The 24,876-nt window shown below is 43.6% G+C and overlaps 1 protein-coding gene across 3 annotated transcripts in view; it reads left to right on the forward strand.

The window, feature by feature from the left end:
* LOC139583829 (myomesin-1-like) overlaps positions 1-24,876 on the forward strand; it is a 49,536-nt gene that overhangs the window by 20,490 nt on the left and 4,170 nt on the right. For all 3 annotated transcript variants that reach the window (XM_071415353.1, XM_071415355.1, XM_071415354.1), the window contains 31 exons: positions 63-155; positions 3,314-3,402; positions 3,641-3,682; positions 5,572-5,733; positions 5,954-6,115; positions 7,821-7,962; positions 8,405-8,604; positions 8,796-8,849; positions 9,129-9,253; positions 9,493-9,676; positions 10,065-10,239; positions 10,447-10,568; positions 14,080-14,276; positions 14,391-14,517; positions 14,877-15,061; positions 15,468-15,582; positions 15,737-15,893; positions 15,984-16,090; positions 16,250-16,294; positions 16,397-16,533; positions 16,708-16,852; positions 17,261-17,320; positions 17,421-17,488; positions 17,641-17,754; positions 22,300-22,387; positions 22,488-22,526; positions 22,663-22,768; positions 23,581-23,744; positions 23,847-23,883; positions 24,200-24,222; positions 24,438-24,493. In XM_071415353.1, the coding sequence (XP_071271454.1) occupies positions 63-155; positions 3,314-3,402; positions 3,641-3,682; positions 5,572-5,733; positions 5,954-6,115; positions 7,821-7,962; positions 8,405-8,604; positions 8,796-8,849; positions 9,129-9,253; positions 9,493-9,676; positions 10,065-10,239; positions 10,447-10,568; positions 14,080-14,276; positions 14,391-14,517; positions 14,877-15,061; positions 15,468-15,582; positions 15,737-15,893; positions 15,984-16,090; positions 16,250-16,294; positions 16,397-16,533; positions 16,708-16,852; positions 17,261-17,320; positions 17,421-17,488; positions 17,641-17,754; positions 22,300-22,387; positions 22,488-22,526; positions 22,663-22,768; positions 23,581-23,744; positions 23,847-23,883; positions 24,200-24,222; positions 24,438-24,493 (3,520 nt within the window). The remainder of the gene's footprint in view (positions 1-62; positions 156-3,313; positions 3,403-3,640; positions 3,683-5,571; positions 5,734-5,953; positions 6,116-7,820; positions 7,963-8,404; positions 8,605-8,795; positions 8,850-9,128; positions 9,254-9,492; positions 9,677-10,064; positions 10,240-10,446; positions 10,569-14,079; positions 14,277-14,390; positions 14,518-14,876; positions 15,062-15,467; positions 15,583-15,736; positions 15,894-15,983; positions 16,091-16,249; positions 16,295-16,396; positions 16,534-16,707; positions 16,853-17,260; positions 17,321-17,420; positions 17,489-17,640; positions 17,755-22,299; positions 22,388-22,487; positions 22,527-22,662; positions 22,769-23,580; positions 23,745-23,846; positions 23,884-24,199; positions 24,223-24,437; positions 24,494-24,876) is intronic.

Below are 24,876 nucleotides of genomic sequence, written 5' to 3' on the forward strand. Positions count from 1 at the left end.
TTCCTCCTTGTCATCTTTCTCTCTGCTTCCCTTCTCTCCTCCTGTCCTCGTTTCACAACAAGGTACAAAAACAATGTGACAATCGATCCAATGGCCCGCCCCGGCAAGTATAAGCTACAAAGCAGCTACAACGTGCATTCACTGGAGATTGACAGGTAGGTACAACCCCAAAGCCACCACAGGGTCTTTCAGTATGTATCAATCGTCCCAGAGTAGGCGTGCTGATTTAGGATCAGTTTTTAATTTGATATCACAATGAATTAGATTACATGGACAGTGGAGCTCTGATCCTAGATCAGCATTCATACTCTAAGGGTGCTTTCACCATTGGTTCCTTTCAGCCAGTTGTTGTGTACTGAGTGCGGTTTGCTTAAGTTTGTGCAGTTGGAATGCTCCAAAGGAACTCAGAACCCTCAAAAGAACCCCAAAGCGAACCAAACTGAGACCATCTCGAGAGCTGGTCTGAGTTCGGTTCACTTGAAGTCTCCGGTTTGGTTCCCTTTTTTAGTAGAATGTGAACACAAAGCTTATCAGGTTCATTTATCATTATTCTCACACCTAGCACTAGGCTACTGCAACACAGTTTTCCCTGCTATAGCTCGTCACATTGGTGCCAAAAACAAATGTGCAGGTTGGCAGTACACAATGGCAGTACACAAATTTGGAGTACACAATTTTCAATTAAAGCATTATTTAATCTGCAATTATTCTTCTGCCGTTTATCCTGTTACCAGTCATTTTTACATGTAAATATTATATTTGATTATAATTTTTATGTTATTTTTTTAAACTGAATGCAGACTATTAGCTTCGAAAATGTATGTAGGTACATCTCTGGCTGTCCGATAACAGGTTCTGATGGTATGGCTTGTCGTGCACTGTGTATTTACCCAGAGTGCATTTTATTTTATTGATTGATTTATTTAATATTTTATTTCACCTTTTATTTAACTAGGCAAGTCAGTTAAGAACAAATTCTTATTTACAATGACGGCCTAGAAACAGTGGGTTAACTGCCTTGTTCAGAGGCAGAAAGACAGATTTTTACTTTGTCAGCTCAGGGATTCAATCTAGCAACCTTTCGGTTACTGGCCCAATGCTCTAACCACTAGGCTACCTGGCGCTCCAAAATGAGGGGCATTGAGTGTCAGGTGTGTGCGTACTTGTAGCGAAGTCAGGTGCAGGAGAGCAGAGATTTGTGAACAGGCGCACACTTTATTGAGGCAAAAGTGCAAAACGTGCAAAACAGTCACAAGAATTATGTTTAACAATAAACATCTTCGTGAAAAATACCACGGGGGGGAAAAAAAAGTCTGCGCGTCAACAATAAACACGTAACACAAACAATCTTTCACAAAGACATGATGGGGAACAGAGCAATAAATACATGTAGATTGATTGGGGAATGAAAACCAGGTGTGCAGGGAACAAGACAAAACAAATGGATACATGAATAATGGAGCGGCGATGGCTAGAAAGCCGGTGACGTCGACCGCCGAACGAACAAGGAGAGGAGCCGACTTCGGCGGAAGTCGTGACATTGAGTGAATGTTGGAAAAATATCTTGTTTCCTTTCTAAACATAGCATTGTCAATGCAAACAGGACTCGGACCACAAAATAGGTGAAGTTAACTAGCAAAAGAGTTGAGTCCTCATTCAAAGGTAAGGGCAGTGTGAATATAAAGAGCTTTTTTTTACCCCAGAGTTCGCTTTAGAGGACTGAGATCAGTTATTTTAAAGAAGAATATATGTGGAAACACCTTGACACTTCATACAAAGGGGCCAGGTCTTTTCTCTGTGGTGGCTCATTGCTGTGAATTAACAGATACTATTAAACAACAGTCATCTCTGGCCATGGTATAATGTCAGTATGATGTCACTACCACGTCCCTAAAGCCTCTTAAGGATCCGCCCCTTTTTTCAAATTTTCGCCTAAAATGACACCCAAATTTAACTGCTTGTATCTGGACCTGAAGCAAGGATATGCATATTCTTTATACAATTTGAAAGGAAATACTTTGAAGTTTGTGGAAATGTTAAATTAATGTAGGAGAATATAACACAATTTATTTTCTCTTTTCTTTTTTTTGTCATTTTTGAAATGCAAGAGAAAGGCCATAATGTATTATGCCAGCCCAGGTGCAATTTAGATTTCAGCCACTAGATGGCAGCAGTGTATGTGCAAAGTTTTAGACTGATCCAATGGACCATTGCATTTCAGCTCAAAATGTTGAATCAAGACTGCCCAAATGTGCCGAATTGGTTTATTAATAACTGTGCACTCTCCTCAAACAATAGCATGGTATTATTTCACTGTAATAACTACTGTAAATTGGACAGTGCAGTTAGATTAACAATAATTTAAGCCTTCTGACAATATCAGATATGTCTATGTCCTGGGAAATGTTCTTGTTACGTACAACTTCATGCTAATCACATTAGCCTACGTTAGCTCAATCGTCCTGCGAGGGACCCACCGATCCTGTTGAAGTTCACCCCTTCATGGTGTAATACAATCGCCACTCTCAGGAAAGGTCATGGTAGGCCAGCGTGTGTGGGCAGACTGACAACCCTGGGAATGCTTGGATGGGCTCACACTGTGAACCCGTGGGACAGTGGATTATAGTTGTTAGAAATATGATTAGAAATGTGTGAAATCAATACCCCTCTCTGACTCGCACTGTATCTGTCGGTCTGCCTGTCCATCTGTCAGTGCCCTGGGCTCTGTTAGGTATAGACAGACACCAGAAAGCTGTTGGTGAAGGCTATACATTATCCGGGCCTTTTCGCAGCTTGCCTTTTGATAACATAGAGGACGTCAAAAGATAGCCCCTTGCCCCGCCAGATACATTCTCTGGAGATAGAGGAATCCTGTTGTGGCTTGTTTTAAGTCATTTCACAAAGGACTAAACACTTAAGTGTCTCGAGCTGTTTCAGACAGAACAGCTTTTTAAGTTCTCTCATAGTCTCAAACTCAACCATACACGTTGTATGTACTAAGCAGTATAGGTAATCAGCCATGGAAAGTTGCATAGCATGTTTCCATGACAGAATCTAACCACACATAATTTGCATACAGAAACCCATACCACCTGACACATTATGACATCAGTGTCTATTTATTCCCAGAGTATTCCCGGCCTGGAGTTCTGGAGCATTTTACGGTCCCAGCTCACATAGCTGTGTGTTGATTAATATGGCTGAGTTGGGAGGGGTGGGGGTATTTATGTACACGTGAACCATTAGGAGACAGAAACGGGTGTGTGTATACGAGACATTGATTCAGCTGGTCTTCTCTCTCTTCTCGTTTCAGATGTGATTTTGATGATACTGCACAGTATCGTGTTTCTGCCATGAACAGCAGGGGAGAACTCTCTACCTTTGCCTCTATCGTTGTTAAGAGTATGTTTATAAAGTATAGTTCTCAGTCTGCTACTTCCACAATAAACTAGAAAATATTCCCCAATATCACCCCATTGAGTAGATACACAGTGATTAACCTATGTTATTGTTTGTCTTAGTGCTGCTTTAACTTGGTCCAGTTTCAAGACTCCTCTGTGTAAAAGGATCACATATTTCTGTTGACTACAACACAGCAATAACATGCTAATAATAAGTACCTGTGTTCATTCTACTCTAGGATTCAAAGGAGAGGTAGATGAGACTCTCCCCATGCCCAGACGTAAGTCAGAGGAATATCATTTATTGGAAAAATATACCCAATACTCATAAAATATATATTGTATTAATATCCATCCATATGTATTTATGGATGTGTGCATACCACCTTACTAAACAGTATTAACATAACCTATTCACATTATGCTAAGCTGGAACACTGGTGAGTTTTGAGGGGCTGGAGGGAGGTGGGGGGGGGGGGGGGCTGGGGATGCTATGGGTGCTATTGCACTAAAACCTTTCTCGTTCCCTTGACGCTGGGCGCAGGAAAGTCGACAGACACCGAAGGTAATAGGGTCACTAAAGCTCTGCGCTGGTTTGATGACGTTTTGGTCAACTTGGTGAATTCACTGAGTGTCACTCAATGTGTATGCATGATCCCTATTATGTGCATCTGTTTGGAAAGATCCTGTGATAATATCTTTCAAATGCCTGGGGAAGACCCACCGATGGTTCAGCATGACAAATGTGGCACTTTATTTTGTCATAAACAACAGAATACCTGAACATTTTGGCAAGTGTGGGGCTTTTGAAATTGTATGCAAGTCATAGAGCCTTGAAAGTTAAACACTAAACTAGAGTGACATAGAGAATATATTAAGTCATATGGAGACATATACACTGTAGTTTACAACCTGGATCATTGATTTGAGACTATAGATTACTGCACTTAGGAGTTGATTAGTGACATTCATTACCCTTTTTTAATTCATAAACGGGACTTCGATTCTAAAATCGGACACACGTGGGATTGAAGTCTTTAACTCCTACTGGGTTTAATATGTCAAGTGTGCATCACTGTCTACTGCATGATGTGACCCCCAGTTTCCCCAGTGCTGTTTGTACACAGTCTGTAGTGACTCTTTAGTGTCTGAACACTCTACTTAATGATGTTAATGGGGTTTTGTGTTGTCCTTCTGGTACATTGTCTGGTACATGTACACGCCTCTGTCTGTTTGAAGAGCTTGGCCGTAGTCTGTGTAGGGTTATTTTTATTTCACTTGTTCTTGGGAGGGGAAGGGTAAAATGTTATCATCAAATGTATTTATATAGCCCTTACATCAGCTGATATCTCAAAGTACTGTACAGAAACCCAGCCTAAAACCCCAAACAGCAAGCAATGCAGGTGTAGAAGCACAGTGGCTACCGGATAATATTTAGTTACATCATCAATCATCCTAAAGTGTCTAAAATGTATTTTGTTGCTCAATAAAGTTACTATAAGATGGACATGAAATATGTGAATGTGAGAAAATGCTACAGGCCAGTGTTTCCCAACTCGTCAGTACCCCAACAGTACATATTTTTGTTATAGCCCCGGACAAGCACACCTGATTCAATTTGTCAACTAATCAAGCCCTCAATTAGTTAAATGAGGTGTGTTTTTCCAGGGTTACAAAAAAAGTGTACTGTTGAGGGTACTCGTGGACTGGTGTTGGGGAAACACTGCTATGGGAGATACTGACTTTGGTTGTTGGACACATGCGAAGAGACAGTGGCCAGGTAAACAAAACCAAAACAGGGCTTTGCTGTCTAACCTTGTTCATAGATTACTTACAGGGAAGGAAATCAATGTGTTATTTTGGAATTTGGGTGAACTATCCCTTTAAGAGCAGTTACTTTCTCTTTGTTCGTCCATCCCTTTCGATTTGAATAATAATGCAGGCAGGTGTCTTATGGCAGCTCCACGCACCTCTCTGATTCAGAGGGGTTGGATTAAATGCGGAAGACACATTTTTCAGTTGAATGCATTCAGTTGTACAACTGACTAGGTATCCCCCTTTCCTTTACCCTAAATTTGAGGTGTGTCACACAATGCATACTGTTGCATGATGGGAACAAAATAGCAAGCTGACCTCTAACCTTATGTTACTTGATGCTCCTTCCTGTCAGATGGCATCGTCTCTGAGTATGGCATCACCTTCGAGACCCACATCGTGGACGGGTTTGGCGTGTCATTCGGACGGGAGGGTGAGACCATGAGCCTGGGTGCCATGGTCATCATTTCCCCCAACCTGGCACGCTACCAGCCCGAGGTGCAGTGGTACAGAGACGGTAGGTGAAGCACTAGAGCTCTAGGAACTGTTGGCGGAGGTTTAATAAGGTTACATGGACAGGGAAGATCCTAGATCAGCACACGTATTCTGAGCTAGTTGATACATACGCCCCTGGGCTATGGGATTTATTTGAGATGCTCCTTGATGAGGAAGGCCTCTGACGATGCTAGGGCAGCCATTTTAACCTCGTCTCTCTCCTTTGCTTCTTTGTCTATCAGATGTTCTTCTGCAGCCCTCCAAGTGGTGTCAGATGCACTGGAGTGGAGACAAGGCCACGCTGACCCTGACACACCTGAACAAGGAGGACGAGGGGCTCTACACCCTGCGCATTACCACCAAGACTAAATATGAGACATATTCTGCTTACGTCTTTGTCAGAGGTGGGGACCTTACCATGAGCAAAACTGAACACCACTGCTCTCTGTCACATTATCACTCCTCAGTCTATTACATGCCTTGTTTACTGATTTGCAAGTTTAACTGATTATATTTTTCACTGTGTGTGTAGACAGTATGGCCACTTGTTTACCCCCTCTCTGTTTCCATTGGCCTGTCTCATGTTCTATATGGAGTGTGATTAACAGTTTATCGTCAATGTCACACAGACATCTCAACTGGCACCAGATAACAATTTAATCATGATCCGTGTGTGTTCTTAAATATACATTGGAGTTGAACCATAGCAGTCTCTGGTTAAACTGACCTCCACATATAATGGAACTCGTGCATTATGACTATAGTAGAGTCAATCAACTCCTGTCACAATCTCTGGCCTGGTTTTGTATAACATGGAGAAAATTATGCACACAGACACCGCCAACTAATTCATTAAGGTACACTCTTAGCACCTTTTTTTCTATCTAGAACCGTGTCCCCATAAGATAACCCTTTTTTGGCTCCATGTAGAACAGTGGAGTCTTCAGAGGGGAGGAAGGCTCATAATAATGTCTGAAACGGCGCGAATGGTGACGTATTTGATACCATTCCATTTATTCCGCTCCAGCCATTACCACAAGCCCATTCTCCCCAATTAAGGTGCCACCAATCTCCTGTGATGGAGAACACTTTTTACAGAGGGTTCTACATGGAACCCAAAAGGGTTCTCCTATTGGGGACAGCCGAAGAACCCTTTTGGAACCCTTTTTTCCTAAGAGTGTATTGACCTCCTCTGTGGTTCCATGTTACTGCATTCTCTTGCTAACAGATGAAACATGTGCTCTGTACAGTATGGATGGAAATAGGCCTTGCTCTCTCTGTCATGGTTCAGGGTTGCTCTGTAAAGGAGAGGCCATGTACAGTCTCTCTCTCTGTGGACACCGAGACCCCATTGCAGTCGAGAGACGGACAAGGCTAGGCTATTCTCAGTGAGCTCAGATATGGAAGGAGTTTGGCTGGGAACAGAGGTAGATACTGTATATATCTCTTCTTCCAGGAGAGACAATTGCCTGCTGAGTGTCCTTATAAGCCAGTGGGCTTTCTTGTTCTCTATCACTCTCACTCTCGATCTCGCACACACACACACAGAAAAATATAGTACCAGGCAGTATATAGTCCTACAGTATATACAGCTAACGTAGACATATACATAGACATACCACATAAGTGGCTAGTTTTGTTTCTCACTTTATTGAAAGCATGTGTTCTGTCTTTTTAAGCATCACCTCTCTTATCCCCTTTAACTGAGAGGCACACTGCTGCTAATACTGGGATGTGTTTGACTTAAAGACTAGTAGCATTCCTGGCACTTAGCTGTGGAGCCACGTAGTTCAGCAGGGTGGGTGCAGCACTGTATATGTAGGCACTGTATCTAAACAACAAGCCTCAATCAAAATACTGTACACCATAGAGATCTTATAATGCACCATGGATTCTATATGTAATTCTATGCCTTAAAACTCGGTACAAAAAGCCAAGGAAATGTACATTAACTGTGTTCCGTACACACTCTGGTTGTGTGTTTTGTGTTAGCCTGATAAGATATTGTACAGTGTGTGTGTGTGTGTTTGCGAGAGAGAGAAATAATGAGAAAGGGAGGAAGTACTACACACGCACATTTGACTGGCAATGTGTCTGTCCCTGTATTAGATGCCGATGCGGAGGTGGAGGGAGCCCCTGGTGCCCCACTGGATGTGACGTGTCAGGACGCCAATAAGGATTACGTCATCGTGACCTGGAAGCAGCCGGCTGTGGACGGTGGCAACTCCATCCTGGGCTACTTTGTGGACAGGTCAGTACCATCACCCATCACTGCATGCCAGTTCTGGTAGGGCCCCTAACCTTAAGGTTCGGCTCCACAATGCCACCCGGATGAGAGACCTCGGAGTGGAGTCGAAGGGAAAAAATCCTTGGCTTATCATGACACAGCTAGGAAAATGTTTCTCTCCCTTTTAGCACCCCTTGTACTGCCATTCACTCCAGTTACAACTGCAGATAACCTAGAAGAAGAGGGACAGAAGTCTTTCCTGATCATGTGACCTGACCTCTAAATAAAAAAATTAAAAAAACATGTGACCAGGTGAAATAACCTCGTTATGGGCTATGACAAGGGCCCAGAGTTTTTCCAGATCTTACCAATAGACCTAACTCTGGGCCTTATCAAGAAGCCCTTGTCAAGTTTGTTATTGAATGGCTGATGGCATTAATTCTGTCTCTTTGCGCCCTGTGTTCAGGTGTGAGGTTGGTACCACCCACTGGAGCCAGTGTAATGACACCCCCATCAAGTTTGCCCGTTTCCCCGTGACGGGGTTGGTGGAGGGGCGCTCCTACACCTTCCGTGTGCGTGCCGTCAACAAGTCTGGCATGAGTCGGTCATCCCGCACCTCTGAGGTGGTGGCAGCTATGGATCCTGCCGACCGCGCACGTATGAGAGGTATGGTGGGCACTCCGATCTGGCATCTGCCCCTCCTTGTCTGTCTTCTCTCATATTGTCTTATGGTACTGCTAAATTCTTTATATTATGAGTATGTAACTTTGTGATGTCTAATGGTTTTAGTATTAGGCATATCTTTTCTTGTTAGTAACTATGCATCGGTAACATTCTCCTCTTCCCATGGCCTTCAGGTACCTCTGCACCCTGGACCGGCCAGATCATTGTCACTGAGGAGGAGCCTGCAGGTAGGAAGGAAATGCTTTTGCACTCTTCAATGATGATCAATACTCTGATGCAGCTATAGTTCTAAAAATACCTACAGTGTTCTTTGATTGGAAGGATAATGAAAGCTCTAGTCTAGATCAATAGCCTGGTTGCCAGTCTGTTGCTCTTGCCAAGTCCTTGTGGAATTGTCACGTTTGGCTTAACAATGAAAATGGAATAGGCAAGAGCACAAACTGATCTGGGACCAGGCTTAGAGATCAAACCCCTGATACATTTTCTTTCACATTACTTCCTATCAGAGGGTGTAGTCCCTGGCAGACCCAAAGAACTGGAGGTCGCTGAGGCCACCAAGAACTATGTGGTTCTGAGCTGGAAACCCCCTGGAGAGCGAGGTCACGAGGGCATCATGTACTATGTGGAGAAGGTGAGAAATAAATACCTAAATCATATACCTTATCTGAAGCATGACTCATCTGATCAACTTAACCAACGTGTCATCATTGTTATCCATAACAACCACCATATCAAAATAATTCATTAAGTAATCATGATTCTGTTATCTCGAAATAGAGTACTATATACTGTAGAACTGCAGGTTTGGACGGTTGGTTTTTGGAGGGTTGGAGCCCTACTCTAACTGCTCGGCGTTGCATTGTGTGTTAGTGTGTGTCTGGTACAGACAGCTGGCAGAGGGTGAACACAGAGATCCCGGTGAAGTCTCCTCGCTACGCCCTGTTTGACCTGGCTGAAGGGAAGGCCTACAGATTCCGTGTGCGCTGCTGCAACTCCGCTGGTGTGGGCGAGCCTTCAGAAGCCACCGAGGCCACCACTGTCGGGGACAAGCTGGGTGAGGGGTCACAGGTCACACTTCACACGCCACTGGCACAACCTCCAGCCCTGCAACACGAATACCTATGGACCGAATGCTAACATTCTATACAGTACAGGAAAAGTACAGAAATGTATCCACTCACTACTGTACTGTAAGCGTCTGCTAAATTACTAAAATGTCAAATATACACATGTAACTCAAACCATCCTGTACATCCTGCATTTAGATCAATGCATCTATACCTCATGTTAGGATTCTGCCTAATGTGCAATCCCCTCCTTATCAGTCTACCTGGTTTCTAGCAAGCTATCAAACAAATTCAAATTTGACACGCACTCATTCAAAATGGAATCCTAATGTGCTTTCATTTGATCTTAGTTGAATAAACCTCTCCTGTCCCCAGATATCCCATCTGCCCCAGGCCGTGTAGTTCCAACCAGGAACACTGACACGTCCGTGGTGGTATCCTGGGAGGCTTCCAGGAATGCAAAGGAGCTGGTGGGATACTACATCGAGGCCAGCATCGTGGGCAGCAAAAAGTTTGAGCCCTGCAACAACAAGCCTGTCAAAACCACCAGGTACAATGGTCCTTCTAACTGTCCTCTCTGTTTCAATTGTTGTTTTACAGAAATGCTGACCATAACTCAAAGTTGGTGTTAAACCGTAAATTATGTTGAGCTCAAGTTTGACGAAACAATTTCCTCACTCAAATGAAAATGTCCAAAAATGTATAAAAAGAAAAGGCATGTCTTTCTCAAAGCGTTTCTGTGTCCTGGTACTCACAGGTTTGTCTGCCACGGTCTGGTGACAGGAGAGAGCTACGTGTTCAGAGTGAAGGCACTGAACGCCGCTGGGCTCAGCGAGTGTTCTCAGGAGTCTGAGGCTATTGAGGTGAAGGCTGCTATTGGTGAGTGAGACAGAGGGTGTCATGGCACACCGTCACAACAGGATAGGATGGGAAGTGTTTTATAGAAAGAATGTGAAGAGCCACAGGCCTATACAAGGAACCTATTTTTGTTTATGTTTGATGATACACTATGAAGGGCCAACAGTAAGGTATAATGTAATGGTAGAACCAGGGAAGCTTCTTAGCTCTATGGAGATTTGATTATTGAGTCTTATGCATATTCTTTACTGTTGTTATTTTTTAGTTTATATGTCCATGATGAAAGAAATGGCGTGTGTCCACACTGAACATGGGTTGAGCTGATGTGTTGTACTGTTCTTTTTGTCTGTCCATCGAGACATCACATTGTCAGCTCTGTGTACCATCAGCATTAGACTCCTTCCACATGTTATTTTCTATGCCCCCCCCCCCCCCCCGATGAGTCATAATCTTTCCCCACCCTCCCTGTACAACCTGAGGTGGGGCCAGGGTCAGGAGTTGTAGACTTCCTCTAACTTGGGTCAGTGCGATCCAGCTCAGCGGTTGTTACAAACCGGTCACTCGCAATCCACCCCCTACCCAACCAACCATCCCCACCCCTTACCTGTCCTGGGCACGAGATGTGTCAGCCACCACAACCCCACCTGTTGTTAAAGGTACCCCCCCCTACACCCAATCCCCCTCATTTATGCTGTGTGTCTGTCCATTCTACTCACTCTCATCTGGGAATACTAGCTCTGGTCCAGGGCATTAGTGCGTCTCAGTGTTACAAGGTGCACTAATGCCCTGGACCAGAGCTAGGGAACAGGAATATTAACCTGACAGCCCTGCTCTTTTACACAGTTGTCCCATAATGTCAGTTTGCGCTGTGACTAACCAGGCTTCCAGCTGTGAGACGTCAGTCAGTCACTGGCAAGCTTTGTGCCGAGCAGCATGCGCCGTTCTCCCTTATGAAACACACTTAGTGGCAAGGTCAATGGATTTCTCTCCACAGTCCATTACAACCAATAGCAGTTGGTAGACATAGGGCGTAGACCCATTAGTGGTAGTGTCTTACACGATGAAAGGTAAATAATACTCACAACTGAGGCGAGGTTAGTATTGTTAACCCCCCCCAACAACAACTGCTCCCCGGGTCCGACGATGTGGACGTCGATTAAGGCAGCCCCCCCCCTCACCTCTGATTCAGAGGGGTTGGTTTAAATGCGGAAGATACTTTTTCGGTTGAACGTATTCAGTTGTGCAACTGACTAGGTATCCCCTTTCCTTCCTTTGTTAGTGAACTTTTCTATCACACATGTTATCAGGATATATTAGGAAAGAATAGCTGTACCATAGATCTTACTCATAACAATTTCCAATAGTTGTCTCCCAGTACATACACTTGATCAGTTTAGGCCATGTAGTGCATATAATGAAATCCACTGGCATATAGTGTGGCTTTTTCATGAAGGGTTGGCGCAAAGTCCACACACACTCACTTTCTCCCCTCACACGCTCGTGCTTTGTCTTTTAACTCCGCAAATTGCTTCCTCACGCAGATGTCACTTGTTGGTCATCTTGTCTTCATTTTTCATAGTCTGTCAGATGAAGATATTTTACTGCATTTGATAGGGTATTGGTAACATTTCTTGCTCTCTCTACCTTCTGAGTGTTCTGATTTGAGCTGTTTGCTAGTGTGAATGGTTGTTCTTTGCCTGTGTAAAATGGCTTTCGCTTTTCTCTGCTAACTCCTTGTAGGGGACGGTATTCCTCACGGTGTGTTGCCGGAGGGGGAGTTACCAACGGGTGGTAACGTGGGCGGACTAACTGAGCACACGCCACACTGGACGGGCAACACACGAGGCTGTTCAGTACCCACATTACACTACGCTGAAGTTCAATGCTCAGACTGACAGTGTGCCTGTGGCAGGGGCCACAGTAATTTAAAGCAAGGGAGGCAGTCTGACCTGGTCACAGAGCCCCAGGCCAAGGCCTCCGATGAGGTTAAAGTGCCAGTGGCCAGGCAAACACATAAGTCCTCTGTAGATGCTTCAGCCAAACAGGGGACAGAGAAAGAATCAGCCCAGGACAGACTCAGGTGAGAACATGTACATTTTAGTAGACACTTTTATCCAGAGTGATTTTACACTAGTGAGTGCATACATTTTCATACTGGTTCCCCGGGGGAATCAAACCTACAACCCTGGCGTTGCAAGCACCGTGCTCGACCAACTGAGCTACACGGGACTACACTGTCAGGCCACGGCAACCCTTATATGATCAAATCATCCAAAGTAAAATGTCATCTTTTTGTTCCTGTTTTAAACAGTTTTTTTAATAGATCTTGAAATGTGAATATTTTTTATCACTTTGTTTAGAAGGTAGAAAACTATTTTGAACAAAATTATCTGCCACTGTAATATTAGTATAGTGGTCACAGTTTGAACGTATGTGGTTCTACTGTAATATTCACAGGTAAATCATTAAAACAATATTTATAGTGAAAGTATTCAACTGGTAAAATTCTGTTTTTATCCTAAGGTAAGTTTCCATAACAGCTTTCACAGGTTTAACTACACCATCACGCGGCCTTTCAGGCTATCTACTGGCCACCTCTAGCACAGGGCTGCCCCACACACACACAGGGGGGCTTTTGGTCCTCCCTCCACACCCTCAGTGTTCAGGCACTGTGCTGACCACCTCTCAACTTACTGTAGCCTGGCTGGCTCACACACACTCTGGGCTCTTTTGGCCCACCGTCACCTTGGGAGATCAGTGCACATGAACACACGGGCACTGCGACATAGCTGGAGCTATCCTATCACAGCTTGTCTCTGAAGAGGGTCAGCCAATCACAAGACAGAAATGGACACCTATGACCTGAGACCTTTTTGGTAGTGTACTTCCAAGTCAGATTCTTCGCCATACCCCCACCCCCAAATTATGGAGAACGCCATGTCCATGTGACTGTGTGACAGGTTAATTTATTATATGTAATATTATCCAGTCAGCTGTATGCGCTCCCTCTATCGAAGACCAGCCACTGAGGTCATATGTGTCCTCACAGCTCCTGTGGCTAAAATATTTTGTCCCATTCAGTCCAGGTCCCTGAAATGTGTGTCCTCATAATGTTGTCAATGTGTTATGACATAGTGTCTAGTTGAACCATAGCTTAAGGTGAAAGGTTATCTTACAAGAAGTATATGTGACACAAACTGTATGGCATTAGCTGTTGTACTTTAATAATGTTAACTGACATTTAAAGAACTTTGAACCAACCCACTGGGCCCACACTGGTTGAATCAATGCTGTTTCATTTCAATGAAATTACGTGGAACCAACGTTGAATTGACGTCTGTGCCCAGTGGACTGTTCAGAAATGCACAAGGGAATGAGTGCCCAATACTTGCTCTAAGAAAAGAGAATGTTAGCAGGTCTAAGTGATGGAAGACTGAAGCTCAACCAAGAGCATTAAGCTTCCGTCTCCCATGACTTCATAGTGTCAGAGTTCACACAGCATGATGCTAACTGGAGTCCTCTGCTGTTCCAGCGTCCCCTACTCCACCCTATGGCATCAGCATTCTGGAGTGCGTGCGGGACTCTATGGTGTTGGCCTGGAAGCAGCCCACCTTCATCGGAGGTGCTGACATCACCGGCTACTTCGTGGACTACCGTGAGGTCATCAATGGGGTGCCAGGGAAGTGGCACGAGGCCAATGTCAAGGCTGTTAGCGACCGAGCCTATCGAGTGAGTCAGCCATTTTGCTTCTTTGGGATTTCGCTACCCTCTTTAACCTGAATTTTCAGCCACCTTTTGTCATATCGGGAGAAAAGGGAGAATTATTTTTCACTGTCTGTCCAGGTGTCCGACTTGAAGGAGAACAGGAAGTACCAGTTCCAAGTGCGCGCTGCCAACATGGCAGGGGTGGGCATCCCGTCTCTGCCCAGTGAGACGTTTATCTGTGAGGAGTGGACCATTGCTGTGCCAGGTGGGTAGTGCCAATAACATTCACTCGCAAACCTGAGCAAGTATGATAATTACACTTTAACGTATAACAATTTAATAACACATCACAGTACAAGTTATACCTCAAAGATGTGTGTAAAAATATATATATATTTGACTTGTATTATAACCTTTTGTGGTAATGGTCTGTTGAAACTTGCATGCACATGGGACATTATTTATGTACATTGCCTTGTCTATGTCTGCGTCCCAAATGGCAGCCCTATGGTCCCTGGTCAAAAGTAGTGCACTACAAAGGGAATATGGTGCGAGTTGGGACACTAGCCTATGTTGTGTCCGTGTTCTTCAACTCTGAAACGAATTACCCCTAATTTCCCACAGGACCTCCCCATGATCTGCAGGTGACAGAGGTGCGCGCCAACACTCTGGTGTTGCTCTTTAAGCCACCAGTGTACCAGGGCCGTGACCCAGTCAACGGATTCTACATTGACATTAAGGAGGCTGATGCTGAGGAGGAGGCCTGGAGAGGAGTCAATGAGAAGGCTATCTCCACTAACTACATGAAGGTCAGGACCCTATCCACTCCAATCGCTCCCGGGTAAAGTTTCCCCTGTAACAGATTTAGGATCAGCTTCCCCCTCCTCCAATACTAACCTTAGCCATTAGTGTTGAAAATGCAAAATTGACCCAGGATCAGCGTCTAGGGGCAACTACACCATTTCTATCCACTTAGTCAATCGTACCATTGAGCAGACATTCTAATTCAAAATTTGGATCCAGATTGTGTGATGGAATATGGTGACATAGTCTACTTGTAAATAGGATGTGATTGGTGTTTGTCAGTTAGAGGGTGTCCTCCGTGTAAAGGGATTTTCAACACTACTGCTTTTCTATGTGAGAAAGTTTGTCTCAGTAGTAACATATTTGATGTATGTGACCAACATGTCTATAATGTGACTCTTTCATGAACAGATTAAGATTCTAAAGGAGGGGGAGACCTATGTGTTCCGTGTGCGTGCTCAGAACAAGGCAGGTGTAGGAAAGGCCTCTGAGCCCACAGAACCAGTCCTGGCTGAAACCAAACCAGGTAGGACCATGTTAAAGACCCCTCAACAGAGCAGGTGGGAGAGAGGGATGGACAGAGAATTACATTGTCATACCTTTAAGTAATCCTGCACCTTTGCATATTTGTGTATTTTGAGTCTCCAGCCATATTTGATTCTTGTTGTGTTCTCTCTCAGGCACTACAGAGATTGTTGTGGACATTGATGATGATGGAGTGATCTCCATGAACTTTGCCTGCTCAAACCTGACTCCAGACTCCAAATTCGTGTGGTCCAAGAACTACAAAGAGATCACTGACGAAACCCGCATTACTGTGGTGACCAGTGGGGAGAAGTGTGTGTGTGCGTCTGTGTGTGTGTGCGTGAAAGTGAATAAGGTTTGCTCACGTTTCTACAGTAACCTGTGTTAATTGTATCCCCTCAGGTCCAAGGCCATCTTTAACATGCCTGCTGAGGATGACATCGGCATTTACTCTTGTGCTGTCACCCACACCAATGGCGAATCCTCCAGCTACACCCTCTCAGCAGAGGGTGAGTCCCACTGTGTGTCCGCGGTACTGTAACACTGTCCACGTTATCACTTTGGAAGCTAACTTAGCAGGCTAAGAGGGTTAGCAGAGCTCCATTGCTCCTGGTTTCATTTCTACATTCTAATCTCTGATTTTAATCTTTGTGTCCTTTTTTTGACAGAGTTGAAAAAACTGCTGGAGATCAGCCATGACCACAAATTCCCCAGTAAGTAACATATTATTACCGATGTTCTCAATTTCTTTTACCGATGTTCCTCCGTCCCTGCTCTCATGTACTGTTGCACTTTCCTTCTTTTTCCCCCTCCAGTTATTCCCTTGAAGACCGAGCTGGCTGTGGAGCTGCAGGAGAAGGGCAGAGTTCGCTTCTGGCTGCAGGCTGAGAAGATCTCTGCTAATGGGAAAATAGAATATGTGTTTAACGACAACACCCTCTCCCAGGGAGAGGTAGGTAGGCACGCTTCGGGACTGAAATAAAAATACTCTCCGACATGCTTGTAAAAGAGGTCTTCTGACCTCAGACTTCTTGGATGGATGAATAAATAAATAAATAGAATGAAAACTACTGTAATTGATGTTCAGGTAAAGTATAGTAGACTGTCTATGGCCTTTGCTTTTCAGAAATACAAGATGAACTTTAACAAGGACACGGGTGTGATTGAGATGATCATGGAGTCTCTGCTCCAAGAGGACGAGGGAACCTTCACCTTCCAGCTGCAGGATGGCAAAGCCACCAACCAGTCCAGCCTGGTGCTGATTGGAGAAGGTAGGATTAACTCCGTCTGTCCTTATCATCTCCTCCAATCACCTTCCATCATTCTCACTCTCGCCCGAGTGCCAGTTTGTGTTATCATGCCAACTCCTTGTCACTCATTGTCATGGCTTGACAAGTACAGCAATGGAGTAGGCAATAGCACAGACAGATCTGGGACCAGGCTATCACCCCTCTGTTATAAAGAAGAAAAGAAACAAGCCTCACTATGGATCAGAAGTTAGATCTTAACATATTCCACTAGGGGGCAGTGAAAGATTACTATGAATGAACTACATACAAATGTATGAAAAATGTATTTGTTTAAATAATATCCACGTCAATGTACATAACACGTCATAGTAACTATATTACAAGAAAGATTAATATGATTGTAGATACAGTTTTGTTTCCTTTTCCCAGTGTTCAAACAGCTGCAGAAGGAGTCTGAGTTCATGTGTAAAGAGTGGCACAGAAAGCAAGGTATGGGATTTTTTTTTAAATTAAGGAAATAGAATAGCAGTATGTTATGACACAATATTGGAGACTACTGAATAGTTCCTGCTTTGTTTTTCTTTTGCAGGTCCTCATTTTGTTGAGTACTTGAGTTACGAAGTGACCCCAGAATGCTGTGTTTTCCTGAAGTGCAAGGTAGGAGAAGAACACACAAAGTGAAGTATGGGTTTTATGAAAATAGATCAGCTCAGCTCTCAACTTTCCAGATGAGTTGGTTTTACCAGTGTGCAGCCGGACAACATCTGGACAACAACCTGAACGTTATAGGTGTCTCTCGCCTCCCGCAGGTTGGAAACATAAAGAAGGAGACCGTTGCATTGTGGTACAAGGATGGGCGTGAGGTCAAGGGAGACGGGAATCTCACCTTCACAGAGGGAGTGCTCAACCTGGAGATTGCTCAGGTGAGAGGAATTCTAAAGTTGTTTCATGCACCTCATACATGACAAATTACAGGGACTGTAAGACCATATTGCACAACACCTGTCTTTACAGCTTAGAGAGTATTGCTTTGCAGATTTCTGTATACTATTTGAATGGCTTTTGTGTACATTATAGGCTAGATAAAGGTTGGAAAATATGTATTTCAATGATTATACGGCACATGTAGTAACATACTATGTATTGAATGTTTAGTGATGTGTTATACAAACATTATGTGTTGTTCATTTGCAATACTGTATGTAAATATGAAACTACATCATCATTGCACATCTCTGTCTATGTTCATATATCATAAATACTGTATATGTTCCTCACACCTCATGGATACTATCTTCTGGCTACAAGATTCATTGGTGATAAGGTGGTCTAAAGAGGTTGTGACCCTGTGAAAAGTTATTTTACAGTAATCTTAAATGTCTTTATACAATAGCCTAATATGTCACTCTCAACAGTTCTCTCGTTTTCAATCCCAGCATATAACCCAACCCTATGAGGGGCTAGCTATGTGTTCTATGGAGAATAATGCATGACGTGGAAGGTGAAGCATTCTTTTCCAGAGAACGTATAGAGCCCCGAGTTGATTATACCACACTATAATGTAACACATTTGCTGCAGGAAATGTGTTCAACATCCACTGAAGTAGCTAGCAATTTTACTAGATAGCTACAGTAGTTGCCTTTGTAACCCGAACAAACAGACTTGTTAGTTTAGCTAACCAAATCATCAGTCCTTGCTGTAGAGGGGTTGGCTGACAGTCACAGAAATGAGTGCCTGCGCATCAATGAGCCATGTGGTGTTATGATTCTGAACGATCAGATAGCTAGGAACCATGACAAGAAGCTGCCATGTGGGGAATCGTATGTGGCTCGTTTCAGCTCGTTGTATCTTGTTATTGCTACCATGTCTTGTTTTGACTCATGTCATGTTTATGCTAATAATATGGAAAAGATTCACGACTGTAGCTAGTTAACCAACAACCATAACAATGTATTTGAGACAAGTGCAAATGTATTTATGTTTTCGATAAACGTTTGGAGAAGAAATAGAGTTTACATGTCAACAATCTAAGCCAACGCAGTCGGTTTTGTTGCGATACAACCAACCCGTCTATTATGAAAATTGAATTCAACAATATAACAATTGTTGATCATAACATCTTCAGAAATCAGCGATTCTGACAGCTTTTGGGGCACATTCTTACCACACTTCTGTAAATAAGTTAACATCCTTATACAGTACCAGTCAAATGTTTGGACACCTACTCATTCCAGGGTTTTTCTTTATTTTTACTATTTTCTACATTGTACAATAATAGTGAAGACATCAAAACTCAAATAACACATATGGAATCATGTAGTAACCAACAAAATCTAAATATATTTGACATTCTTCAAAGTAGCCACCCTTTGCCTTGATGACACCATCACACCACCTCCTCCATGCTTCACGGTGGGAACCACACATGCGGAGATAATCCGTTCACCTACTCTGCGTCTCACAAAGACACGGCGGTTGGAACCAAAAATCTCACATTTTGACTAATCAGACTAAAGGACAGATTTCCACTAGTCTAATGTCCATTGCTCGTGTTTCTTGGCCCAAGCAAGTCTCTTCTTCTTATTGGTGTCCTTTAGTAGTGGTTTCCTTACAGCAAATCGACCATGAAGGCCTGATTCACACAGTCTCCTCTGAACAGTTGATGTTGATGTGTCTGATTCTTGAACTATGTGAAGCATTTATTTGGGCTGCAATCTGAGGTGCAGTTACAGTAACTCTAATGAACTTATCCTCCTTAAGTAGAGGTAACTCTGGGTCTTGCTTTCCTGTGGCGCTCCTCATGAGAGCCAGTTTCATCATTGCGCTTGATGGTTTTTGCTACTGCATTTGAAGAAATTTTCAGAGTTTTTCATTTTCCCAGTTGACTGACCTTCATGTCTTAAAGTAATGATGGACTGTCGTTTGTCTTTGATTATTTGAGCTGTTCTTGCCATAATATGGATTTAGTAATTTAATAAATAGGGCTATCTTCTGTAGGGGTGGCCCTACCTTGTCACAACACAACTGATTGTCTCAAGCGCATTAAGAAGGAAATAAATTCCACAAATTAACTTTTAACAAGACACATCTGTTAATTGAAATGTATTCCAGGTGACTACCTCATGAAGCTGGTTGTGAGAACGCCAAGAGTGCAAAGCTGTCATCAAGGCAAAGGGTGGCTAGTTATATTTTGATTTGTTTAACACTTTTTTGTTACTATATGATTCCATTTGTTATTTCATAGTTTTGATGTCTTCACTATTATTATACAATGTAGAAAATAGTAAAAATAAAGAAAACCCTGGAATGAGTATGTGTTCTGAAACTTTGACCGTGTGTGCTTCTAAAAGCCAATGAGGAGATGGGAGAGGCAGGACTTTCACTGCGTTCAGCGTCACAAATAGAACTGACTTCTATTTTAGAGCTTGGCAACACAGACGCTCGCGAGCAGTGTGGGTGCAATGATTGAATAATGTGTATGTGTACATTTATTTTGCAACGCTCGCACACGCAAAAGCAACAAGGACTTTTCACAAAACTGCATTCAGCAAATGACGGAATTGCGAGAGATGGCTATGTACTGTCCCACAAAATTGCTAAACATATCAAGCCATTCGCTGAGTGCGAATTTATTAAAGAATGTTTAATTGACTCGGCAGCAATACTTTGCCCCCACAAGAAAGAGCTGTTTGAAAATGTTTCCCTGTCAAGATGAACAGTGACACAGCGCGTTGAGGACATCGCAGAGAATATGGAACAACAGTTGAAAGACAAGTCAAAGAAAATCTCCTTGGCCCTGGAGACCGCAGACTTTGAAATTACAGAGGAGCTTGCTTCAGTGCAGTCACTGAACAGCACAACCACAGGGAAATATTTATTGGAGGAGGTTCATATAAGTGTGTGGCAAAGCTGGGACTGAGTTTTGAAAAGTTATCCAGTGTGACCACTGATGGGTGCCCAAACTTGACAGGGAAAAAAACATTGGCCATTTGAAAAGGATACAAGATCAGGTAGCTGAGCTGAACCCAGATAGATCAGTAAAGTATTTTCCTGCATTGCATTATTCATCAGGAGGTGCTCTGTAAATGTGTTCTGAAAATGAGCCATGTTGTGGATACAGTCACTAAAGTGGCAAAATCTTTAAACCACAGGCAGTTTGTCTCTCTGTTGGAAGAGACAGTCGGGCCATGCAGATCTCCCCTACCACAGAAATGTGAGATGGCTGAGTTTGGGGAAGGTCCTTAAAAGGGTGTAGGAGTTTTGCAAATGAAAGGAAAATATGTGGATTTCCCTCAACTGCAAGATAAAGAATGGCTGATTTTGCCTTCCCCGTGGACATCGTGGCCCTCATGAATAAACTGAATTCCAAACTACAAGGGAAGGGCCTTTTTGCACTTCAGATGTACAGCCTTGTCAAAGCCTTCAAGGGAAAATTACTCCTCCTGACCCGCCAAATAGAAGCCAACAATCTCACCCACCTTCCGACACTACTAGTCTGTTCCCTATCAGATGACCAGCGGGAGAAGTATACATCGCTGCTGCGTGCTTTGAAAGGTGAGTTTTCTCGTCGTTTTGAGGATTTCGAAGTGTTCCCACTGACCTGCAACTTGAGCTGATCGTTCTTCAGTCGTATTCAGTGATTGGAGAACTATTCAAAACAATATCACTGAGGTTCTATGCATCTCTTGATGAACAAAACTTTCCAAAGATTATGAGTCATGCTCAGAAGATGTTTGCACCAACCTATGTATGTGAGCAGACATTTTCTGTGATGAAATATAACAAGTCAAGGCACAGATAATCTCTTACTGACTCTCACCTCTCAGCCATCCTGCGCATAGCGACATCAGAAACTATACCTGACTTCACTGCTCTAGACAATGCCCATCAGACTTCACTCCTCACACTGATTGACTAGTTTAAATGTAATGTTGAGCTCTCCCTTTCTTGTGTTTTTGTAAATACCTGTTAACAAGAGTTCTGTCCATGGTGCTGAATGCACAGTGTACTTTTCCCTCCGTGTCGTTCATTGCATGTTTAATAATGAAAATACCTACCAAAAGGAGAACATGGATGCGGTTTATTTCTGTGCATGTTAAAAAAGTAAAATAAGTAGCATATCTGGACATGATTTACAGTAGATATATCTATCAACATAGTCATGCACATGATGTATAATCCTGTAATATGATTCTGGCCCGCGATGGCAAAAATGTATTCTAATGTGACCTTCCATGGAAAATAATTGCCCAGCCCTGCCAAAAGTGGTCATTCTGCCATCTTGTTTTTTTGTTGTTATGAGAATGCTTTTTTTGCTTTTGCGTCCTATAAATGTGTGTCCTTCAGCACCCATAGCAGGGGAGAAAAGCTTGTCTTTTCACTTGAGATTTTCATTTTCTTCCTTCACAAAGAATGGTGGCTGTGCATTTCTTTAGATGTGTGTCTCAAACCTAGCCTTCTCTTATAGATCTCAAAGAAGGATGCCGGTGTCTATGAGATTGTTATGAAGGATGACAGAGGGAAGGACACATCGACGTTGAATCTGACAGAACAAGGTGACTAAACCCTCAAAGCCATACCTCATTGTCTGTACAGTAACCCCACAGGTCTGTCATTTTTACAAAGTTATATTATTGTCACATTTCTGTTCTCCAGGTTTCAGAGACTTGATGAATGAAATGTTCAGTCATATCGGTAAGTACATGTTTCACTGTAGTAGTAGAAGCGTCATCTTAAGTTTTACTTGTGTTCAAAACATCCCTGAAGTGTCCCTCTGTAAAGTTGAGCTGTGCAACATTGCGCTGTGTAAAGTCTTTGTAACCTCTGCTAGCTAACTCCTCCACCGCACTGAAGATCCAGAGCACAGAGGAGGGCATCAGATTGTACTCCTTTGTCAGCTACTACAACGAAGCGCTCCAGGTCACCTGGCACCACAAGTGTGTACTCTCCTTACTGCTGTGTGTTTATGTGTGTCGGTGGTGGGAGGAGCTATAGGACGACGGCCTCATTTTAATGTCTGGAATGGATTAATTGAAACGGAGTCCAACGTGGTTCCCATATGTTTGATTCTGTTCCATTAAGTCCATTCCAGCCATTACAATGAGCCCGACCTCATATAGCTCAACCCACCAGCTTCTGGTGTGTGTGCATGTAGCACACAAAGACTTACTACTCAGCCTGAAGTGTCCCCACTTGCACTGCCAAATAGCTAGCTTTTCGGTGGCGCCGACTTGGTAAGACGCTTCGGGATGTCGGTCACGTGTGCTAGTAAGGCAGAGGTCCTGGGTTTCAGGCCTCGGTGTGAGGTGAATCAGGAGGAAACGGTACTCGCTAAGCAAACCGTGTGAAGCCCGTTACAGATGGTGCCGTGACCCGGATCTGCAGTTGTGCTCAGCTCAACACTGGGGCCGCTGTGTTGTAAGTTTGGGGGTTGAATGTAGTGTATGGAGATGTTTTGAAACGTACTCCTCAGCCTGAAGTGTCCCCACTAGCGCTGCAGAATAGCGAGCTTTTTGATGGTGCTGACCGCTAAGACGCTTCGGGAAGCCGGTCACATGTCAAAGCAAGGCAGCGGTCCTGGGTTTGAGCCTCGGTGTGAGCCGAAATCAGGAGGAAGCAGTACTCGCTAAGCAAACAGCGTGAAGTCCGTTACGTGCGTGTGTCTGCATGTAAATTTAACTGTGAGGTGTGTGTCGTCTGATGCAGCCTATATGTGTGTAAGTCAGTGATCTGTTTTCCTCTCTCGTAGGGATTCAGCGATAGCCTTCACAGACCGCATTAAGAGTGGTGTGGTAGGAGAGCAGCTGTGGCTACAGATCACAGAGCCCACAGAGAAAGACAAGGGCAAATATGCCATTGAGTTCCATGATGGGAAGGGCGGTCTGAAGAGGACTGTGGAGTTGGCCGGCCAGGGTGAGACCATTTGGGATGCGGCCTACATCTACTTTTGAATTAGCCAGCTTCCCATTACACCAATGCTTTGATAGGCTTACTAACCTCTTTTTTGTATTGCAGCATTTGATGACGCATATGCTGAGTTCCAGAGGCTCAAGTAAGTGACCTAAAATTGGTGGATTTTTGTACATAAAAAAAATAAAATAATACACATTGTGTAAGCCTATCTACACGTTGTGGACGTGTCAGTAAGTACTGTCCTTCTTTTCATGTCATTGCTATTTTTGGTGTTCCTCCCTGTTTGCCCAGCCACTCTCGCTTTGCATGTACTGTTTAAATAGCAGACTTGAGGAAGGGAAGTAGGTAGACAGATGAAGTCTTTACTTAGACACGCTTCCTGGCTCCAAACACATTCTCTGCATTTGTTTCTCTTACCTTTGTTCTTCAATTTGTTCTGTCTCTTCCACTGTCAGAGCGGCCGCAATTGCAGAGAGAAGTAAGTTCTCACTCGCTCTGTCACACACACACACACACACACACACACACACACACACACACACACACACACACACACACACACACACATACCTCAACTTTTAAAAATGTTATTATAAGATGGGGATGAGAGGACTGCTTACTGTATTTTAGTGGGTACTGATATTTTCAAACTGATCTGAGCTCAGTGGCCTAATTTGGTGCTCCTTTTTTCAGATCGTGCTCGTGTGGCGGGAGGCCTGCCTGATGTTGTCACCATACAGGAGCTCAAGGTAACCATGTCTGGATGGATCTGTATCTGTCTATGCATGTCCAGTCCCAAACTGTCCATGCGGGCTTGATAGTGTATGACACTACTATGGCTGCATCTGAAATGGTACCTGTAATAGGGATTTTCAACGTGAATAAAAGAGCAGAACAATCACAGATAGTCAATCTGGTTTAATACAAGTTGCAACAGGGAGGCACCTCCAGAACAGAAGCAGAGAAAATGTCTAGTGGGCCCTCTCTGAAAGGGCCCTTATATATTAATCACACAGCACCGAATGTTCTGTAAACACCAGCCTGTCAGGCTTGTAGGAAATCATAACATCAGCTGATACAGAATCACACAGTGTCACAGATACATTATCAATGTGTCCTCGAATCTAGTCTG

This window comes from Salvelinus alpinus, chromosome 8 (genome assembly GCF_045679555.1).
Source record: "Salvelinus alpinus chromosome 8, SLU_Salpinus.1, whole genome shotgun sequence".
NCBI lineage: Eukaryota > Metazoa > Chordata > Actinopteri > Salmoniformes > Salmonidae > Salvelinus > Salvelinus alpinus.